Genomic DNA, 19630 nt, shown 5'->3' on the forward strand with positions numbered 1-19630 from the left:
TTTTCCTGTTGCTCCTATTATTGCTGTCGTCGTGCACACTGTTAGGTTTTACTGTTGTTGTGATTGTCGAGTTTCCTATCACCAAGTCTCGCTACCGTCTTCCGTTTTAGGTTTCGAGGGGGAAAGTGCTTCGATGATTTCCAAATGAATATCCAACCCGATGTCTTGCACACTGTTACTGCCAACGATCCCACACTCTTAGGGAATGAGTATATAAACATATATTTTTGGGCTCGCAACCTTCATTGTTGTGCACATATTTGTCTAAATCCTCAAATACAAAACCCATATTTACCCAGGCATCAATGTTTGTTGACCATATACGAACTCCTCACAACGTGCGCATCCGATCCATGCAGTTTGATAACGTCGTTATCAATCCTGTGACATTCGTTGAGCTTTATCGAAACCGCAACGCATCGAATCGCACGTAACCAGCAGAGCGACATAACTATGGGCCAAATGCTTGCATCACGTTTCGCTAGAATCGGTTTGTATACTAACAAACGGAAATGGAAGCAACGCACGCTAAAGTTAACTTGGCAATTTAATCAAAAGCGTTTCTCGATTATCAGCCGATAAATCACGGTGGTTCGAATCGATGGATTTACCACTGAGAGTAAGTTTTATGAGTAACCTTTGGAACGAGTGCTTTTAATTTGAATTGTTCACTCATCCAAGCCTTTTCCAATGTGTTTTAATTAAGTACGAGCGCGCACACTCGAGAATGTCAGTGCTTCAAATTGATTGCGCGAAAAGTTATGGGGGGAAGTGGAATTACTTTTATTTTTTATATTTTTCATGTAATCACTTCTCAACGTCACGCGAATCCCATTTTTTATTCGACATTGTGCCACGTGATTTCGAGCATTAAACAACTTCAAACTTGTATGGTAAAGCAACTAACAATAAGTTGGACGATATTGAAATTCTTGAAAATCGTTAGATGGGATATCCTCCAGGAGAAAAGTGCTACACGAGGATAGAGAGTTACTACAATGGCGAAGGTAAAATATGACTTGCTTGGAAAGGATCACGATAGCCGTGCTCCTCGTCGTATGTTTTCACCAACAGTTCCTCGTGCACACTTCAGCCACGTATGCGCGGCTTCCACGTAGTTATATGCATACGTGTGTCTTCAAATACAGTTATCGTTGGAGTAAACATTTTCATCTCCTTTAAAATTTCACGGGACTGTACGTCGCGAGTGACACGAGTCAAAGTCCATGGCAGGTTTTGCTTTATATACTGTTCAACGAGAGTCTACGTGAACTCCCTCGTGCACAGCGAAAGCCCTTCAAGCTCTCTCTTTACCTAGACCTGCTTCAGTACTTTTGCCCCGATTGCTCGACGTCCCGTGATCATCGTACTACCCACTAGAAAGTACACCGTTGAAAAAGAAAAAAAAATACACAAACTCGACGAGTTATCCAATCACGATTTCTACTAAGAATCGTTTCTGAGCAACTTCCGGGTTTCTAGCAGTTGGTGAATAATTTCCCTAGACCTAAAAGAACTTTATTCCGTTGACAGGGATTTTTAGTCAGCGTCCCACGTGAAACATTTATTTATCGATCGAGCATGCAGCAATCATGAGTCCCTTTCGTAAACGTATGAATCAAGTGCTTGTTGGTGACGTTGATAGTCGCAGTCGATTGACGATTGAAGTCATCATCAAATTTTAGTGATCGAACGTTTTCGATCAATTTTCAACTGCCGAGAACAACAATAAAATCATGGAACCCGTTTCTACAATCGTAACTGCGTAGGGTGCATTGAGTTAATTTTTTATTTGAACACTCGAGAATGTGTTTGAGAAACGAAACCTTGAGGCAAACCGATTCGCACCATTGGCTTATCTCGCTGCACAGTGACTGGAGTAATGGTTCCTGGAGATGGAGAGTTGCTCTTGGACAAAAACTCCTGGCAAATTCCCAACCTCTCGACGATTCATCTCGCGATAAAAAAGACCCCCGCAGTTTCCACGCTCCATATTGCAATGGCGACATCTAAATTATTTGTTGCTATGTTGCTCGTAGAAAGGCAAGGCAGAAAGATCCTGAGACTTTAGAGCCTCACGATCGTCTGTGGTATTGATATAACGAGCCTCATTAATCATTACGTTGGAAAAGAATTATTTCTCTGAACGATATTACGAGTGGCACTAGAAGATCTCCAAACTGTTTACGTGACTTTAATTAATACTGAATTGCCATGCTTTCGCAAACACCTGGCTCTTCCTCCACCTTCATCGCCTCCGCCTTCCACTAACGACCAGCTTTTCCTGGTCTTTGGATTTCTTGGAATAATATCCTTGTAATATCGCATTGGAATCGTGCTGATCCGCCATTCACTGGTTCTACATTTTTCTTCCTTGGAACCACGAATTTACGACACTTTGTTTCCTTATTGTATTTTCATTGGGGGTTCCTGGCCATATTTGCAAGCTGATCCTTTTCCCATACCAACGAAAAATGTTCCATTATAAAGAGCCTCTAATGCCACTCGTAAAGCTATCAGCTGCCAATTTCTACATCGGTGCTTCCAACAAATTTTGTTCCCTGCTGAATAATCACAGAGTAAGGAAAGTTCTAGTAAAATGAAACTGTAATTTATGCTCTCCATCGAAGCAGCGACTCGGTGGAGGAAAAAATGTTGGGTAAAAGTTCAACTTTATTCCAGTTACAAAAATCGATGAGGAGTCCAAGAACTCATTTCAAGATTCGACCTTCCATTCGATTCCCTCGGTGAGTCGTCCGTGATTGGCCGGTGCACCATACAAATCTGTCACAGTAGATTTTCGTTTCGGCTTTGAAGCAGGGTTCAATGAGAAGCGATCTGAGTTCAGCAAGTTCCTGCTGTATATCTGACCATAGTTCAGTGATATAATCGGTGAACGCGCGGCGGCAAAATCCGATATTTCATTTCACTATCGCTATCGAAAAGAAGTAAAATCACTGGAGACTTTATTGGTCGATTGGTTGAGAGGAGCGGCAAAACTTTCCCATCCTGCTCTCGTCTGCTCAGTCCGCTATCATTCATGCACTTTGCTTCCTCAAGGATATCGGACTTTTCAACATCTTCGTTTCTTCCGCCTCAATGAAAATCATACTCTTGGTAACTGTTGCGACTCACTGCATCCATTTCACTGCCGTCACTTTAAGAATCTTTTGATTTAAACTATTTCAACTTTCGAAACGCTTTTTCTTCTTCTTTATTCTTCCATTTTTGTTAAATCTCGCACTCGTTACTCGCCGAGTGAGATATTTGAAGCTTCTCAACCTTCCGTTTAGCCCCAATGAAATCCACCATTTCTGGTTGAACTCTGATTTATTTGTAAATTTGAGAAATCCATCGCAATCCCAGAAACTTTCTCGCTTGCTCATTTCTCATCTAGTTATCTGCGATCTTATCGCGATACCAACATTCGAATCGCCCTGACGAGAGACCCTCAACGTTTCGCCGAGTTACTTTAATGTCTTCCTTTACAGCTCTTGAAATTGAAATTTAATACGACACCGTGATTGGATACTACGAGTACGTGGTTGAGGAAGGAGCGTATGCGGTGAATTTCAACGAGGTTAGAACAGATCAGGGAAAGAGAGTCTCGAGTATACGGTGCTTATCCAGAGGGTGCGAAGGTCGTTAAATGCAAGGATTCCCAGCCTCAAAATTTCTCGAAGATGGTCTATTGTTTGATCGTGTTAGATCGCTGCTGAATCCCTTGGATTTTCCCTTTTATAGTTGTATTTGAGGGAGAATGGAATCCTGGAGGATCACACTCTGAATACGATAGCATTTCATCGTGCTCCCACGCTTTGTCGTTAGTTTCGATGCTTCGAACATGGTGTTTACGGGCCCAAATAAACCACAGAAAATCATCGTCGATCGTCATGATTTTTGGACACGAATTCGCAGGCTTCACGATTCAATTGCTTAGGAGCCTGAAATATGGCAAAGCAAAATGTGAACTATTTTAGGAAGTCAAGAGAGAAGACTGCAAATTGTTTAACCTTTAAATTCTTTGGTGTTATTGGCAATTCTATCGCTGGGATTTTACCTCAGGCAATATCACCTCTTATCAATACACCGGAGGTACAGATTCGTATATCTTATTCTCACAAGCGTAGAAGTACGGTGCGCAGGAGTGGAGAACCGGCTAGTAAAGCCAGCGCGATCACCTTCTTCGACAACGATGATCGTATCGTATCGTATCGTGTGTGCTCGACGAAACGAGTGTGCGAGGTAGAATCGATTTCTCGAAATCGTTTGAGCACGAGGAAGCAGAGAGGTTCTTTTGCTTTGCAACTGCTGCTTGCTTCGCAGTAAAATGTTTCGTTACGAGAGGACGCGCGAAATATCCGCAAGTTTTTTTCTCTCTCTCTCTCTCTCTCTCGCTCTCTTCCCGGATCGGCGACGTCTCCCATCCCCCCGCAGTTGGCACGACTCGGAGGGAACGAGTTGTACGAATGTCCGCGCGTTCAATCAGACCACGGCCATGCACCCGACAATTGGCTATTTGTAAGCGATTGAAATGAATTTTCGTCCGAAATAATTTTCCGACTCCCTGCCCTATAACATCATTTATTCGTTTTCCGTATACGCTCTTTCTCCGGATTCGACAATGGAAGAAAAAAAATAATAATTTAACATTGAAAAGATAGCTTTGAAGCTCTCATTCAATGTTCGAATGAAATAGTGCTTTCGACCGAAGAAATTAATGAGACAAATTGACGCGGAATCAATTGCTGGTATTTTTACGGCTCCTCGATCGTATTCATTCTGGAATAAATTTCCACGCATCCGAAGAGCGACGAATCGGACGAGCGAGAGGCAAGTACGTCGAGGATAATGCTGGACTTTGCGCGACGATTGAAAATTTATACTTTGCTACCTCGACATCCAGGTTAGCTCTGAATAGCTTCCTCCTCGTGCACATTTTAACAGCTCCAACGTGTCAATTTGTACCAGAAAAATCTTCTATAATTCGAACATCTCCATCCATGACCGAACAAGTGCTCAATGATTCACTTACCATCGACCTGATGCGGAGCGTAGATGTTCAGGTACAGACAATCCTCGCTCTGGTTCCTTAAATAAGGCAACAGTTTCTCCAAATACTCGTGACGTCCGGGCTCCACTTCGAGCCTGAGATCGGGCAGGTTCTGAGGACACACGGGGGCAAATTCCTCCGCTCTCCTGACATATCGCCATGGTCGTGGTGATTTGGGTGGCGAGAAGCGGAGAGAATCAACCGGGGGTTCGGCGTACGGAACACCTGAAACAAAGAGAATGGAAATGAGTTTTTTCCCAGCCCTTCTCGTCCTTTTTTTGCTCTCACAAGCGGGAAGTCTCGCTGACTGATAAATATGTGCCTGTTTTTCTTCATAGAACGAAAACACTAAGATTCAGCAGTATTTTTGAGTCCGTAGGGTTCTGACAGGGTAGAGAAAAAGCGGGAAAACTGGTGAAAGGACGGAGAGCGTGTTGAGCTTCTTCGGGTTTTTTATCTTTCATTAATCCAACAAGCTTCAAAGCGAAGAGGGAGAGAGCGCAGGGAAAGGAGAAATTGGAAAAAGAACAAGGGAATATGTTAAGGTATTTTTTGGAGACCGCATGGAACTCTCGAGTCGAATGCACACAGTTTTCAAGCACGCAGCGCAGATGTGCAAGAGAAGCGCGCATGGAATAAAGCCCCATCGAAAATTGACTCCGAAAATAGAATTACGCGTTCACTGTACATCCAATAGAAACGCTCTTGGACTGCATGCGAAACCTCGTACGAATCTTCCTCCTTCTCCTTTCCCTCTCCCCCTCGCAGTCTCTCTGTTATGGCTCGGAGATACGTGCCATCGCATGCAGCGCTCCAATGTGTGCTTACTTTTTGTAGACACCGAAAAGCGAATAACACGTGCGGGCTTGCACCACCCCATCATCGCATCAACCACCTCACCCCACTTTACAAAACACGCCAGAAAACACTTCGCCTGCCCCCCCCCCCCCCCCCCCCCCGCCCCGCGCCCGCTCCCTTCGCTACGCAGATCACGAAAGCTCTCTTTTACGTTTTTCGTGAGGGGATAGAAATCCTCTAAGAATGGAGGAATTCACGGTGAGCGAAAAGTCGTGGAAAAAAAACTCTGAAGAATAGGTCCTAAAGCAAAGGACCGGAGTATCGTTGGACGGCGATCTTTGAACTCGATCGTTTTTCCCTACCTTCCTCTCCCACTCCAGCCCCTGCTCGTATCCGAAAGCGCTCAACTAACTCGACATCGTAGCTTACGATATTAAGTCTATATATACGTTCGTTAACGTTTTTTTCTACTCCTCTTTCTCCTTTTCTCAGTTTTTCTTCTGGCACTTCTCCAGAAATCTTTGAAACGGTGTGCCCCCTGCAGAAATCTCGTAAAGCACTAGCCGCTTTCACGCGTGTGCGTTGAACCCTGCCTCTGTGCCGTGTGTGTTTCGCCGCGCAAATTTTGTTTGACATCGAGGTCACATGATCCACTGATCTCGGATCTCATATAAAACGGACCGGAAGTTTTGAGCATTCGAAACCTTTTTTCTCGACAAAATTTCGCATTTTTGAGAATGACTTTTTTCGAAATTATTGCTTTTATATTTACACTCATTCAGAGAGCTCTATTTTCGTATATTTTCGGAGCAAAATCTTCCCAATTTCCGGAACGTTTTTTCAGTCTTCATTCAAGACTAAAAATACTGAAATATCTATACCAGAATCCTTTTCTCGCTCTATCTTCCCCTGGAATCGTCCCACTAACGCTTCTCTTTACCGATATTCTAAAACGTAGCAAACCTTTGATTATTTTATTCAAGATTATTGAACGAAATAAAAATTCAATGAGATAAAATTGTCATTTGATCGCGAGACAACGACCCAAACGACGATTGCTAAAATATCAGTTTTTCGAACTTTCGAACTCCGTGAAAGCCCGATCCACCGCAACGGTTTTTCTAGCTATAAATACAGCGCATCGTGCAGAGCATGCGAGCGAAGGTTAGTCATGACTCACCGAGGAATACGTCGACCAGCTGCAAACGTTGGTTTGTCGTAGGTTTTCTGACCATACCGCGTAGTTTGCCCTCCTTGACTTCTACTTCCTTTGTCATGATGCCATCGTCCCAGTCCTGCTGGCGAGGGCCGCTCCTCTGATGCCCAAACTGATTATAGGGACCGTAAAAATCTCGATGTTCGGTAAGTATTTGGGTGCACGCTAATAAAACGATTCCCACTAGCTCGAGTCTCAACATTTTGGACATTTGCTCCTTAACTTCGTAACCGACACTTTTGCGCTCGATGCTGTATTATTTTGACATATAGTTTCCTCAAGCATCCAAGAGCCTGTGAAATACTCGTGAATCGTTTTGCTCCCGGTAATAATATTCAATTAGTACAGTCGCACTGTTTCACTTGAATATTTAATTAAAATTTCCTCGCGCCTTTAGAAAGCCCCACCGTGTTTATATTTTTGTTCTCACATAATCCAATGTCACTCGTTGTTGGCACCGGCTAAATTCAACTTCCGTTCTGTTCACTATTATACATTATTTTTTTCACCCTGTGCTTTTCCTCGTTCTCGCTGGCACTCGTAGCGCAATAAAAAACTTTTCTCGACACCTGGGTGGTCCATGTTTTCCCAACCTCTGCGTAGCTCTTTATAATACTTTCGCTCTTGATACCCACGTTTTCAGGAAGAAAGCAAAAGATTCAAAGAAGTGGAGACGTGCAAGTGAAAAGCGGGCATCAAAACATATATAAACCGCGATGAAATACAGTGCGCTCCGCATAGCCACGGAACAGGCAGAAAGAGAAAGACAGAACGAAAGTCAGGAGAAAGGGGGACACGAGAGGAAAAGAAAAAAAACGAAAACCGTATAATACGAGTGAGAAAACCGCAGGCCTTGCGAAGACGCTCGACGAACGTGTCCTCAGCGTCTTAGATATTTTTAGAACCCCCGATGCCCCGTAGCGAACAAGGGTGAACGAGCGCATTAGTGTGATGTATGCAGGCCTTTCTATATATACAGACAAACGTGCATCTATGGACATTGGTACTGTGACAACAATGACATTTGGAAAAATCGTAACGAAAACCGTAAATTCATCGATCAGAAAGGTAAAAACTAAAAAAATAATTGAAAAGTTGTATATCCAGTTGAAAAATCAACGATAAAGTTTCATTTCGGATTTATTTTTATCGAGTTTTTGGTAAGCATGAAAATCAGTGGTGAAGCTTTGTAGATTAAAAATTATAGGGACATGTAAACAATGGATTTATTCATGGATTGCTTAGCTTCTAAAGAATAACGAAAATAGGAAGTTAGACTATGCCAAATACGACATGAAATTCGTTGAAACATTCAGCCTGTTGGTGCGTGTTGTGTGGCAGAGTTCGAATACGTCTGTAATGTGACAGCATCAGCTGCACTCGACGACTAAAACGACACAGACGAGGGGTTAGCCAGGTCCCAAGGGAAAACAAGTTCGATGCAGTTACAAACCAGGCATACAGTGAATATTATATCCAGCCGGAAGAAAGTTTGTTTCGTACAGTTTGCAGAAAGTGCTAATACACTTTCGACGAAGCGATGAACTCGAGGAAAGTTTCAAACAAAATATACGTTTACTTTAAGTTATTATGTTCTTCTGAGACTCAAAGCCGATCGAACTTGGTGATGAAAAATGTACGAGGATATGCATGTAATTAGATGCTCCGTTTATTAATTGGCAATTATCATAAGAGCATGCTCGCATCGCGTGGAGTTTTCGATAATCCAAATCTTCCAACTCGAACTCAAGTTTCCGAATATTTTTCATCGGATAATATCGTCCGGTTTTTTCCAGCACCAATCAAAGCCTGAGACCGTTCAGTGAATTCTTTTCCGCACAATACGCGTAACGTTATTTTTCTTCTTTAAAGGTTTCTTTATTACTGCCAAGCCTCAAGTACTCGGTGTGAGATAATGGACTCTTGCGGCTGCATACTTTATCGATTAACCCGGCTAAGGAAGAAGATAGAAAGAGAGCACGCGAGATGGCCAAGTGGAGTGCAGAAAATTTAAAGACTCTTTAAAGAGAGCTCGGCGAAGACAGAACATGGTACAAAAAGATGGAGTTGAATTGTGGAAAATACAAAAAAAACATAATTGGATTCTCCTCCCAAAAAATTGGCGAGATGGAAAGCCGATAACGAGGACTCGTGCACAAATTACATTCCTACCATGTTTCTTCAGACAATTTCTTCATTTTATTACTCGTAATCCATTCGTCCGAAATTCACTGTCCGAAACAACAAGTGGGGAGGTAGAATCACATGACGGGATTAAGAGAAACCGCACTTATGAGCAATTCGTATTAAAAGTCAGGGCAGCGACCTCGTTCGTTATCTCGCGGTTCTCTTCACTGGGAAAATATAAAAAACATTTCGTTCGTTTTCGGCACGGTAAATGTCGTTTTCGATGTAGCCGTGAGTACGGACTACCCGCGGACTGATGGCGTCGCCGAGAGGACGCCGAAGGCAGATGAACAGCGGAAAAGTGTTTGTGTGCGTGTATATGAAAGACCAAAATCTAAAATTAAATCGAGAAACGATGGCGGGAGGGAGAGAGACAGCGAGTCAGAAGCTACGCGTCGCGTTTACGTCGCTGAAACTCTCAACGCATTGCCGGATGAAGAATGAGAGCTTTGGAGGGGATTCCTTGCTCTAAACACGACGAGATCGACTGATGTCGATGTGGGCTTTCAATTTTAGTGAATTTCTTATCGAGAAGACTGTACAAATATTTATTTTCCCGAAATAAATGTCGTGGGTCTTGTCTATCTCCAAAAATAAAGTTGACCCACAGTGCTCAACGAGCCTGCTCAAACCGCGAAGTTATTTTGGCTGTCGAAGTCGAAATCATCATTTATTTTCGGATTTACGCGTCCGCATTTTTTTTGAACTCTAATGAATATTAATGCGAGTCCAGGTCCCGAGGAACACGATTGTGCAAATTTTTCATTATTCTGAAGGTAACAGCCTGCCCCCTTAATCGTCTGAAAGTAAAAACTCCTCGAATCGGATCTCATAAATTTTTCTATCCTCCCATGCCTACATCCCAACACAAATTGGCATCGACATAGGTACTCCAACACCGGATGCTTATTATACTCGAAATACGAAATCGTGCTACTGTCGATCAGCGCACGAGCCTATCGATCCCACCAAGCTCACCCCAAAATCGCTGACGGGACATCACGCCACTGGTCGCTCGAGAACATTCGAGAGCCAATTAATTAGAGAAAGGGGGATATCGATAGGGTGTAGACCAAATTACCGAGTGATTAAAAGTCACGACCTGCTCGAATCCAACCGCTCCTACGACGTGGTTCGGAGCGATCGGTCTCCAGAAAACCATAGTCAAGCTTTTTATAATCGAAATCACATGAATGTATTTCAAAATATTGAGCTGAAATTCGACTCAAACGTCAGCCATAATACAAAAATTACTCATTTCTGCAGTCATTATTTTCCACGTGGCAGTCTTTGTGCATAGAAAATAGGAGAAGAAACTATCAAGCAAAAATTTTATGTTATCTCCAAGTAGAGGTTCAATCCCCCATAAAAACTTCGTGCTGTGCTACGTCGGAGGAAAACTTCAGTGCTCGTGGCCTTAATATGAATTTTTAAAAAGGGCTTGCATCTCAACCATGCAATGCCAGTGGGCATGAAACATGCAAAATCTTACTGATACTTTGGTAAAGATTTTGCCAATTTGGAAGAAAAAGATCAGAATGCTCTTCCTACGAATCTGGACTTGATAGCATTTAAGGCCGGGGACACATGTACATAGTTTAAATATCTTCTTGAAAATGTGATGTTCGAAAGAGAGTCATATTTCAAGGACGATGGAGTCGAATTTATTGAAATATGTTAGAAAAAAAGGTTTTTTCACATACTATAATTATTCGGAATTTTGCTATCACTCGATTTTCATTCGAACGATTCAAATCATTTTGCGCTTTCAGTATACAATGAAGGTTTCGCAATTTGCTGAAGATCAAATATCAATGGAGAATAGAAAAGAATGAGATTGAGGGTATATGAATGGTCGGGAATCAGAGCGGAGAGCGTCATTGAAAAACTTTAGTGTTAAGAATGAAAAGGTAGGACTGTAGAATTTTCATAATTTATGTATTCAAGACTCGAGGGGTTAGGTCATCCTTTTGTCATTCTTATCACAGAGGAGGGCTCAACGATATGCTGCGATAGAAAAAGTGAGTTTCTCTATAGAAGGAAAGTTTCGTTCCACATCCACACTTCTCCATTTACCTGAGGTACGCGATTGTCCACGTGCAAGTAGATAAGAATATTTTTCGTTTCCACGTCTGCTCGTCTCGCGTTCGGTCTGCTTGTCTGGAACTTGTCATATTGCGTTGAACCCGTGCACAGAGAGAATCGCTCTTGTCTCGTCGTCGAATAAGCAGGCTCGTATTTCCTCAAGAGTCGAGAAAGAGTGAAGGCGAGTTTGAAGAAATGCTTCGGTGATACAACCTCGAATGCGTATAGCGAAGAGTGGTCCTTACAGAATTCTGCTTTCGGTAGAGAATTTAATGGAAAGACATAGTGAAGATAAGAAGAGAGAATCGAGATAAAAACAATTGCGTACGATTCTACTCTTGGTAAGGCGAATTGGCGAAGTATGGGTTTGTGTGCTAGGGAGAAACAGAGAGAATATGAGGGACAACGAGACGTTGAAAAATACGAGAAAAGCAACGAGACGAGATATAGATTTTCGGAGTAACGAGCATCCATACATCCTCTTGATGCCCGTGAGTCCTCCGGGCGGTGGAGCAAATGCTTCGCACACCAGAGAGAAAGAGAATAGATAAGAGTAAATAGAGTACATGACAGAGAGGGGGAGAGACGAGGAGAAAGAGAGAGATGAAAAGTTTCTGGCTGTCGAGACCGAAAAAATAAGAGCAGCCATCGAAAAATGAAGGGGAAGATGCGCGAGCAAGAAACGCTACGAATGAAAATGCCAGTTGGGAGTTGGAGAAGGAGAAATTGAGTAACGAGAGAGAAGAGTCGTGAACGCGAGAACGGAAATGTACGAGGGAGAAAGAAAACGTTGCCAATATTCTGTCTGACGTTTACTCGCTTTATCTACTTCATGCTATTCACTTTTTCTTCTTCTTCAGCTTTCTCATTTTTCTCGTTGCACGATGTTTTCGTCACATATAACACGTTTCTGCTTCGATCCACGACTCTGAATGCCTCATCCTTCTCAGCGCCGAACTTCGCTCTGACATTCGGAAAAAATAAAAAATTTTATTATTCGTAGTCGAACGTAGATTCGAGTACACTTCGGATATTTTTTCTACTGATTTGCTAATTCAGTTCTATCCTCGGTGCTGTAATTGAGATGTGAAAATGCCATTGGATCCACGCACCGATACGAAGTCCCGTTCTCAAGAGTACAATTTTCGTAACCAGTCGCAGCTACGAAGCACCTAATGTATGCTCTAAAAGTTTCGAGAAGAACGAAAATAAGTAAGATGGAAATCCTCTTAAGTCGGATGCACTCGATATCAAAGTACTTTTTATCCTCGATCTTTCTTTCTCTCAATCCCTCCATCTTTTTTCTTGTACGATGAAAAATTTTCTCAATACAAATACAGCGACATATCGATCGTACTCTCACGAGGTACTTACACGAGAAAAAGCTCGCAAGACGTTATTACAGACTTGACTTGAAAGAATAATGATCCTTTCACGTACTACGATGCACGAACAAAGCTATACTTCATTTGCTACCGAAGCTAAGTAGGCCAATTTACGTAGAGCTCAGCTTCCATCATCAGACCCGTTATCAATAAAAATAGTTTTTCTTTGTGCAAAAAATACTCTCTACAAACGGTGAAACGGTCTTTTATCGTGAAAACGAAAGTATCGAGTTCTCGAGATCGCGTACAACCCATTATAAATCGACAATAATATCAATTTTCGTAATTACGTGAATACCTTAATTAAAACATTCTATAAACAGGGTGTCTTTGCTAGAACGACCGACATAATAGCGGTAATGAAAAGTCTCGTAAAGTCGGCCAACGTGCGATGAAACTGCGTTCGGACGTAATACCAGGTCGACTTTCACAAACGAACTTTCGACGGAAATTTCATTCAATTAAGGTATATCAGCAGCACCAGCCACCAATAGCGACATGAAGATTCATCTTTTTTTATTCCTCTCAGCTGTATTTTTATAGTTCGTCCCTCCATGTTTTCTGCTCTCGGTCGAAGTTATTAATTTTCAAGAGATTTGTTTGAGAGAGAGAAAAATTTTTGGTGGAAAGTCCAAACAAAAAGTCAAGAACGTATTGTTATTTTTTGACAAGTTTCCATTGATGTTCTTATCCCTTGTCTCCGGTTCTCCCTTCTGCTTTCTCTGCTTTCTCTTTTTTCCTTCCCACTCGAGAACAACCTTGTATCCCCTTGCTTGTTCTTTTACGCGGATATCTTTTTTGTTTTTCTTAAAGCCCAGTCACTTTGTTCAAAGTCGTCTCGTTATAAAAGCGTCGATCGTTCAGTTTGGTCGCAAAGTTTTAATCGGCCATGCCTCCTGGGCTTCCGGAGGGCTTTTAAAGCCTCTTAACATCCTGCCAGTTTTCATTTGTGTCAGCCTTCTGACTGCCAGCCTTCGCTTTCTTCTCGCGTTTCTTCGTACACTCCAAAGACTCTTGCCCTTTGCAAGAGCACGCGTATACCTATGTATTTTCGTCTTTTGCACCCTCTCACCTTGTTTCACCGGCCGGAGCGATCGTTTTTTTTCACACTCTCTCTCCCTTTTCCTCTCCTCTCGTTCCGGGTTCCCATTCTCAGCCCTCCATCCGTCCAAGGTTTCCTTGCTACGGCCAATTTCCTTCGGCAAACGACAGGCTCGTTTTTCTCTTCCCAATCCTCGTTGTTACTCTCCCCGACACTGTGCTTTATTTTCTACAGACAGAAACGGAAGAAGTACGAATATTTATGGAATTTTTTCCTCCCCAACGAACAGCAAGAACGAGCCCTCGTCGAAAATCCAACTTAACAAACATCATCAAGCAACGAAGAAGAAAAAATAACATAAAAGCATTTCATTGTTTCCTCTTGTGAAATAATTAGCCAATTACCGTGAATTTATTCAGTTGAAATACTTGAATCTCCAAAGCCCCGGGCACACGCATACGAGAACAAGAAATTACCTCATTTTCTTAACTCCACTTTCGCTATTTACTCGGAAAAAAGCGTTTTTATGATCGCTCCACTGTATACTATTTAAATGCCAACAATTTTTCTGACAAGTTTAATCTCAACGTGAAAATCCGAGGTTCCAAGAACCATCGACTCCACGCGATATATTGCGATTTGACAGCATTCCTATTCCACGATTTACTTTATTTGTGTGTCCTCCGAGAAATGCCCTTATGAAGAAACTCCCCGTTATTCGTTCGACCATTATTTTCTCAAATGTAAAATATTACGACGTCTATTACCCGAGTGCAAGGAAAGGGCTCTCTGTACGATCGAATGTCTCACGATAAAGCTTCGCCTTTTTTCCAATGAAATTCATGGCGAGACACACGCCACGCGTGGCTGTGTGAGTGCTGACACGCACGACGACTAAAGTTTCGTGTTCCCCTGGTGTGTGCTCACATAGTCAACATACGCATACCTCAACATCGGTCGACTAGCTATCGTACCTTCTCAAACGATGTTTCCACTATGCACAGCGTTCCCCATTCGCCAAGGATACTTGCTTCGAGGTATTTCAGCGCCCGAACGTTTGCATCGTAATTTTCTTCGGCGGTGTACGGTTTCGGTGGAATTTCCATTAAAAAGAAAAATTCTACAACTATGTCAATAAACAGGCAGCGATATTTGGATAAGTAGACAAACATGAATTTGGTATGAGCGGAGGAGGATTAGAGATCCGATTTTGTCCTCGTTGTTTGAACAATTCGAGAATTGAACTCGAAAAAAAATTAAAAAAAAAAAAAAAAAAAAAGAAAAGAAAAACAATTGAATTGAATCTTCAACGGAGCTTTTTATCAGGTGGATAAAAAAAAGTTATGGGAATTTTATGTTGATGGGGTATGACGAAATAAAAAATGCATCTTATCTCGCCAGCTGTTCAGAAACCCCGAAGTAAATCGCGTTATTATTATTTCTTTGTGAGATTTCAATGAGCATCGAAAAAGTCGATTATTCGATAAAAGAATGAAGTCCGAGATTAAAAAAGTTTCTCGATGTAAACGTGTATATCGATGCATATTGCGGAACGATAAAATAGAAATGGACACGATGCTGGCGAAAAATATCGTCGAATAGACCGTTTCTATTGACGGCTCCGGATTGTGCATTCGGACGTGCTTGACGTGTGGTTTGACGATTCAGCAAAAAACGAACTGTGGGAAATTTAAGGGAAGCTATCGACGAAGGGCGCTCGGTGACTGTGAAACCACACATCCTGAAAGAAAATCCTGGAGAAAAGGCTTCTCGAGCGCGAGCACATAGTTACATATAGAGTCGCGAACGAAAAGAAATTCAAGACAGCCACTCGACGAAGTGTGACACTGAAAATCCGTGACTGGACTTTCGAACATTCAAATCCGTGAAGACGAACGAATCGACGTGGCATCGGGTGACCGACTCGTTCACTCTAAATCTTCTCTTTTCGACCATTATTTTTTAAGCATTTTTTCAGGCAGTATTAAAAATTTTCATTCATTAGTTTATTCTTATTTGAAAATTTTCACCAATTTTGTCAGTTTTAATGATTTGACTTGCTCACAATTAAACTATTCGAGAAAATGAATGTTTAATTTTTATTTTATTTCAATTAAGGGGGTCAATCAAGGGCAAACAATTTGATTCTTATCAAACGTCTATAAACTCTGGCAGTCGACGAAACACTTGACGAGATAAAAAATTGTCTCTGTGAATCAGAAAAATAATAACTTCAGCCATATGTTGATGATGACGAAACGTGCAAAATTTATGAAAATCTGCAATAGCTATATTGAGGGGTCTTAAAAAAGTGAACGTGGCGTTACGTCTGGCCCGACTCTATTCTGATATGCACACACGTATCCAATAACTTCCCTCCAGGGTGTCTATCCACAGGAGCAAGAGGGAGAATTGAGTCGCGGAGGAAGAGGACGAGAAGAGGTGAAGGGTGGGTAACGCCGGAAAGGGAAGGGGGGGGGGGGGATTATGTCGTCGGGCTCCTCTCGTAGGAAGCTGACATCGTTTAATTAGCGTACAAGCTCGATCCAGCACGACCGTGAAACTGAATTAATTGTCGACGCGAGGCGTTCTGGTACTTCGTCGCGGCCAGATGGGGTGGTTGGGAGGGCTTTCGAAAGAGAGACGATGCAGGATGAATGAAGACAGACGTCAGGTTTCCCCGAAAATATGTTCTCCTCTCTTTATTTCCCTTTTTCGTCGTTCTCTCTTCGAGCTCGTGTTTTTTCTTCTTTCCTTCTCTTCAATCTCGCAAAGGACAATTTTGTCGTGATTCTTTTTACTCTTATATCGAAACTCGTGTATATACAGAGTATGTACAAGTTGGTCGGATACAGCGACGTACGAGATAAATGCTGATAGCGAACCGGGATGGATAAAGTTTTGGATTGAAACGTTAAACGACTAACGGAGGGATGTAAAGTTTCGGCTACCTGATAGAACCAACTACGAACCCAATCGTATATTTATTCCAGTACACTGTTCCATGTGCGGCTGTGTGAGGGGTCTCTATCTACGTTTATTTGCTGTAGTATTTTTAGCCAAAGTCAGACAAATAGGGTGAAGATTTGGAGAAGCTTTTCAATCTAGCCTTCGACTCGAGTGAAAAAAGAAAACGCAGACTTAGACTCTCTAACAGTTGGATTCGCCTGGTATAAATTCGAGTATACGCAACAAGGGAGATAGGCAAGAAGGAAGAGGGCGAGAGCAAGAGGGATGAAGAGCATTGAAAGCTCCTTTTTTGCGGGATTAATGCAGCCGAATCTTATCTACAGCAGTAGAACCGAATATCCCTAAAGCTTAAGAAAGAAAAGGGTTTATTCGTGACTCCTCTCCCCCCCCCCCCACTTCGCCCCGGCCGCTGCTGCGTCTCAAACCTTTCCGCCATTCTCACCAAATTCATACGGAAGGCACACACGGAAAAGAGGGATAAAGAGAGCCGGAGAACGCCCGAGTTTCGTGTTGAAAAGCACTTGAGTCACCGATTCGTGTTCCAGCCCCGAGTCCCGCGTTCGCGTATAAAAAGTTGTTGCGCACTTTTCGACGACAAATTTATCACACGATAGCAACCGGGGCGGTGGTGAACGACCTCACTCTCTCGAACTTTCGCTCCGCCATCCCTCTTGATGAAACAAAAGTGCGATTATACCAAAAGCCACTGCTGGAAACCAGCGCTGAGCTTATCGGAATCGTTGACTGATCAAATTACTGAATTCTTTCGCTGGTTACGTTATTTAATTGCTCAAAATTCATCAAATTTTTCTGCTTCTGGAGCAACTTCGTTTTTTATTGTTTCTTAAGAGTTTATATTATTTTCAGAGCTTTAAACTCCAGCAATTCCTGAAGAAAAAGGTCAAAAGTCAAGAAAGAGAATAAAAGGGAAGTAAATGAGGGGGAGGGAGGGTTTAAGAGCGCGGGAAAGGTACGTTTATCCAGCCAGTAAGTGCCTCGTCAACCACATAATTCTTGTTTAAAAACGTCATAATGACTTAGCCGGTACAATAACTCGACAACGGTTCTCCTCCTCGTCATTTCAGGATAGTGAATTTCTAGACACATGCGCATACACACACAAATATTAAACATGTCTTTATCTATTTACGGACGTACGGGAAAGCAGAGAGAATGTCAGCGCTTTGATTACACCCTCGGGTGCATCCGGCGCGAAGAAGATAAGTTGCACACTTTCGTCAAGTGCTGCAAGAATCATTCACAAAGTCCGCGTACACTTTCACAAGCGTACAAATTGTCAGTTCCGTATTCTCCACAGTTTCGTTACTATCATGCGACGAGCACAGTACTTATACGTAGACTTGCTGCATCTGCAATGGAAATCTGCATTAATCGAGTTGGTCCAATAATCTTTCCAGGACTTTGACTTCACAGAATTCATTGATTGGCGATTACGAAAAAAAAAAAAAAAAAAAAAAAAAAAAAAAAAAAAAAAAACATTAGCCCAGAGAGCAAAAGCTTCGGAATTTTTGATGACAAGTGAATTCACACAATATCCTGCGAGAAATCTATTTCGGCGATTCTTCAACCGATCCGAGTATATGCTCATCGTAAAAGATAAACGAAAAAGCCGACAAACCGCAAAAATAGAAGTGAAAACATGTTGAAAAGAGAGAAAACGTTCGAAAGAAGGGGCCAGGGGAGGGGAGAGGAAAAGAACGAGAACGAAAAACCGGAAGGCTACGGAAGGCGTTAAAAGATAACGAATTGCCCGTAGAGCTGGATATAGCCACGAGAGATTTTGATAAAAATTTATAACGTACGAAGATATATTTATTATCTTCCACCACGACGTTCGCTTCGTTCGAAAACTCTCCATTGTATATTTGTGCTTAGGTATGTGTATAGATTCGTGCGTGCGTGCGTGCGTGTGTATGTGTGTATGCTGTTGCAACTCGTCCTTGTCGTTTACCACTTGTTTTTTCTTCCCTAAACTATTTTTCCCTCTATCCCTTTATCTCGTTCTTGCAAACGGTTTGCTTGTACCGCAGAGCTTGGGCACACGTATAACACCGGAGAAAATCCAATGAGAGCGTATACCGCGTGGTTACTATATGTTATAGTAACGGTCCTTTCGGAACTTCTCTCCCTCTCTCTCTCTCTCTCATCTTCTTCTTCTTCTTCCACTTTTTATCCTCGCGCTTCAGCATCGTCCTCTTGCATCCTCCTGCCCCCCCTCCCCGTTTTTTCCTCTCGTTTTCCCATTTTCTCACACGTTTAACAACGCTCTCTAGCTCCAGGCGTTGCCACATTGTTTTCAAGCGACGAGCGGTAAACTACTCTATCCACGTGTACTTATCGCCTTCTTCTGGACTATCGCTCTCTTTATTCCAAGCGTCCTTTCAGGGCCGCGGCTTTTTTTTTCTAACCGCGCGCTACGAGAACAAGCCCATGGAACGGGCGGTGGAAGAATATTCTTCTTGCCCTGGTCACGTCCCACTGTTTCGCCACGCCAGGACAACCCTTCACTCCACGCTTTACCGCTTTCTTTCCTTCGCCTCGTACACTTTCCTACCTCGATGTGAGCGCGTTCACATGCTTACGAACAGTGATCATGGACTGACCGAGCTCTTCTTCTTCTTCTTCCCCCTTTTTCTCCTACTGCCGAGCATCCTTTGACGACTTTCTTTACTTTGATTTCTACTTTTTTTCACCACAGTTTTCCACAGTTTCTCCGCATCCTCTGGGGACATTAATTAAGAGAATAATTAAACAACGTTACTTGATGATACAAACGAATATACAATTTATGAAGATTGCATTGAAATTCTAGCCCAAAACGTTACATTCCCTGCAGCAATAACTCGCGCATAATAACCCAACGCGGCTGACCG

General features: G+C 42.5%; 1 protein-coding gene across 4 annotated transcripts in view; it reads right to left on the reverse strand.

Annotated features, from left to right (window-relative positions):
* Nucleotides 1-9491, reverse strand: part of LOC122415985 (uncharacterized) — a 38399-nt gene extending 28908 nt beyond the window's left edge. Inside the window, exons 1-3 of one of the 4 annotated variants that reach the window (XM_043428617.1) lie at nucleotides 9240-9491; nucleotides 7032-7662; nucleotides 5036-5278 (exon numbers count right to left, since the gene is read on the reverse strand). In XM_043428617.1, the coding sequence (XP_043284552.1) occupies nucleotides 5036-5278; nucleotides 7032-7278 (490 nt within the window). In that variant the 5' untranslated portion in view covers nucleotides 7279-7662; nucleotides 9240-9491. Of the gene's footprint in view, nucleotides 1-5035; nucleotides 5279-7031; nucleotides 7691-8529; nucleotides 9198-9239 lie in introns of those variants that run through there. The other 3 variants (XM_043428615.1, XM_043428614.1, XM_043428616.1) reach the window with 3 other exon arrangements.
* Nucleotides 9492-19630: the final 10139 nt, after the last annotated feature.

Source organism: Venturia canescens, chromosome 9 (genome assembly GCF_019457755.1).
Source record: "Venturia canescens isolate UGA chromosome 9, ASM1945775v1, whole genome shotgun sequence".
In the NCBI taxonomy this organism is placed as follows: Eukaryota; Metazoa; Arthropoda; class Insecta; order Hymenoptera; family Ichneumonidae; genus Venturia; species Venturia canescens.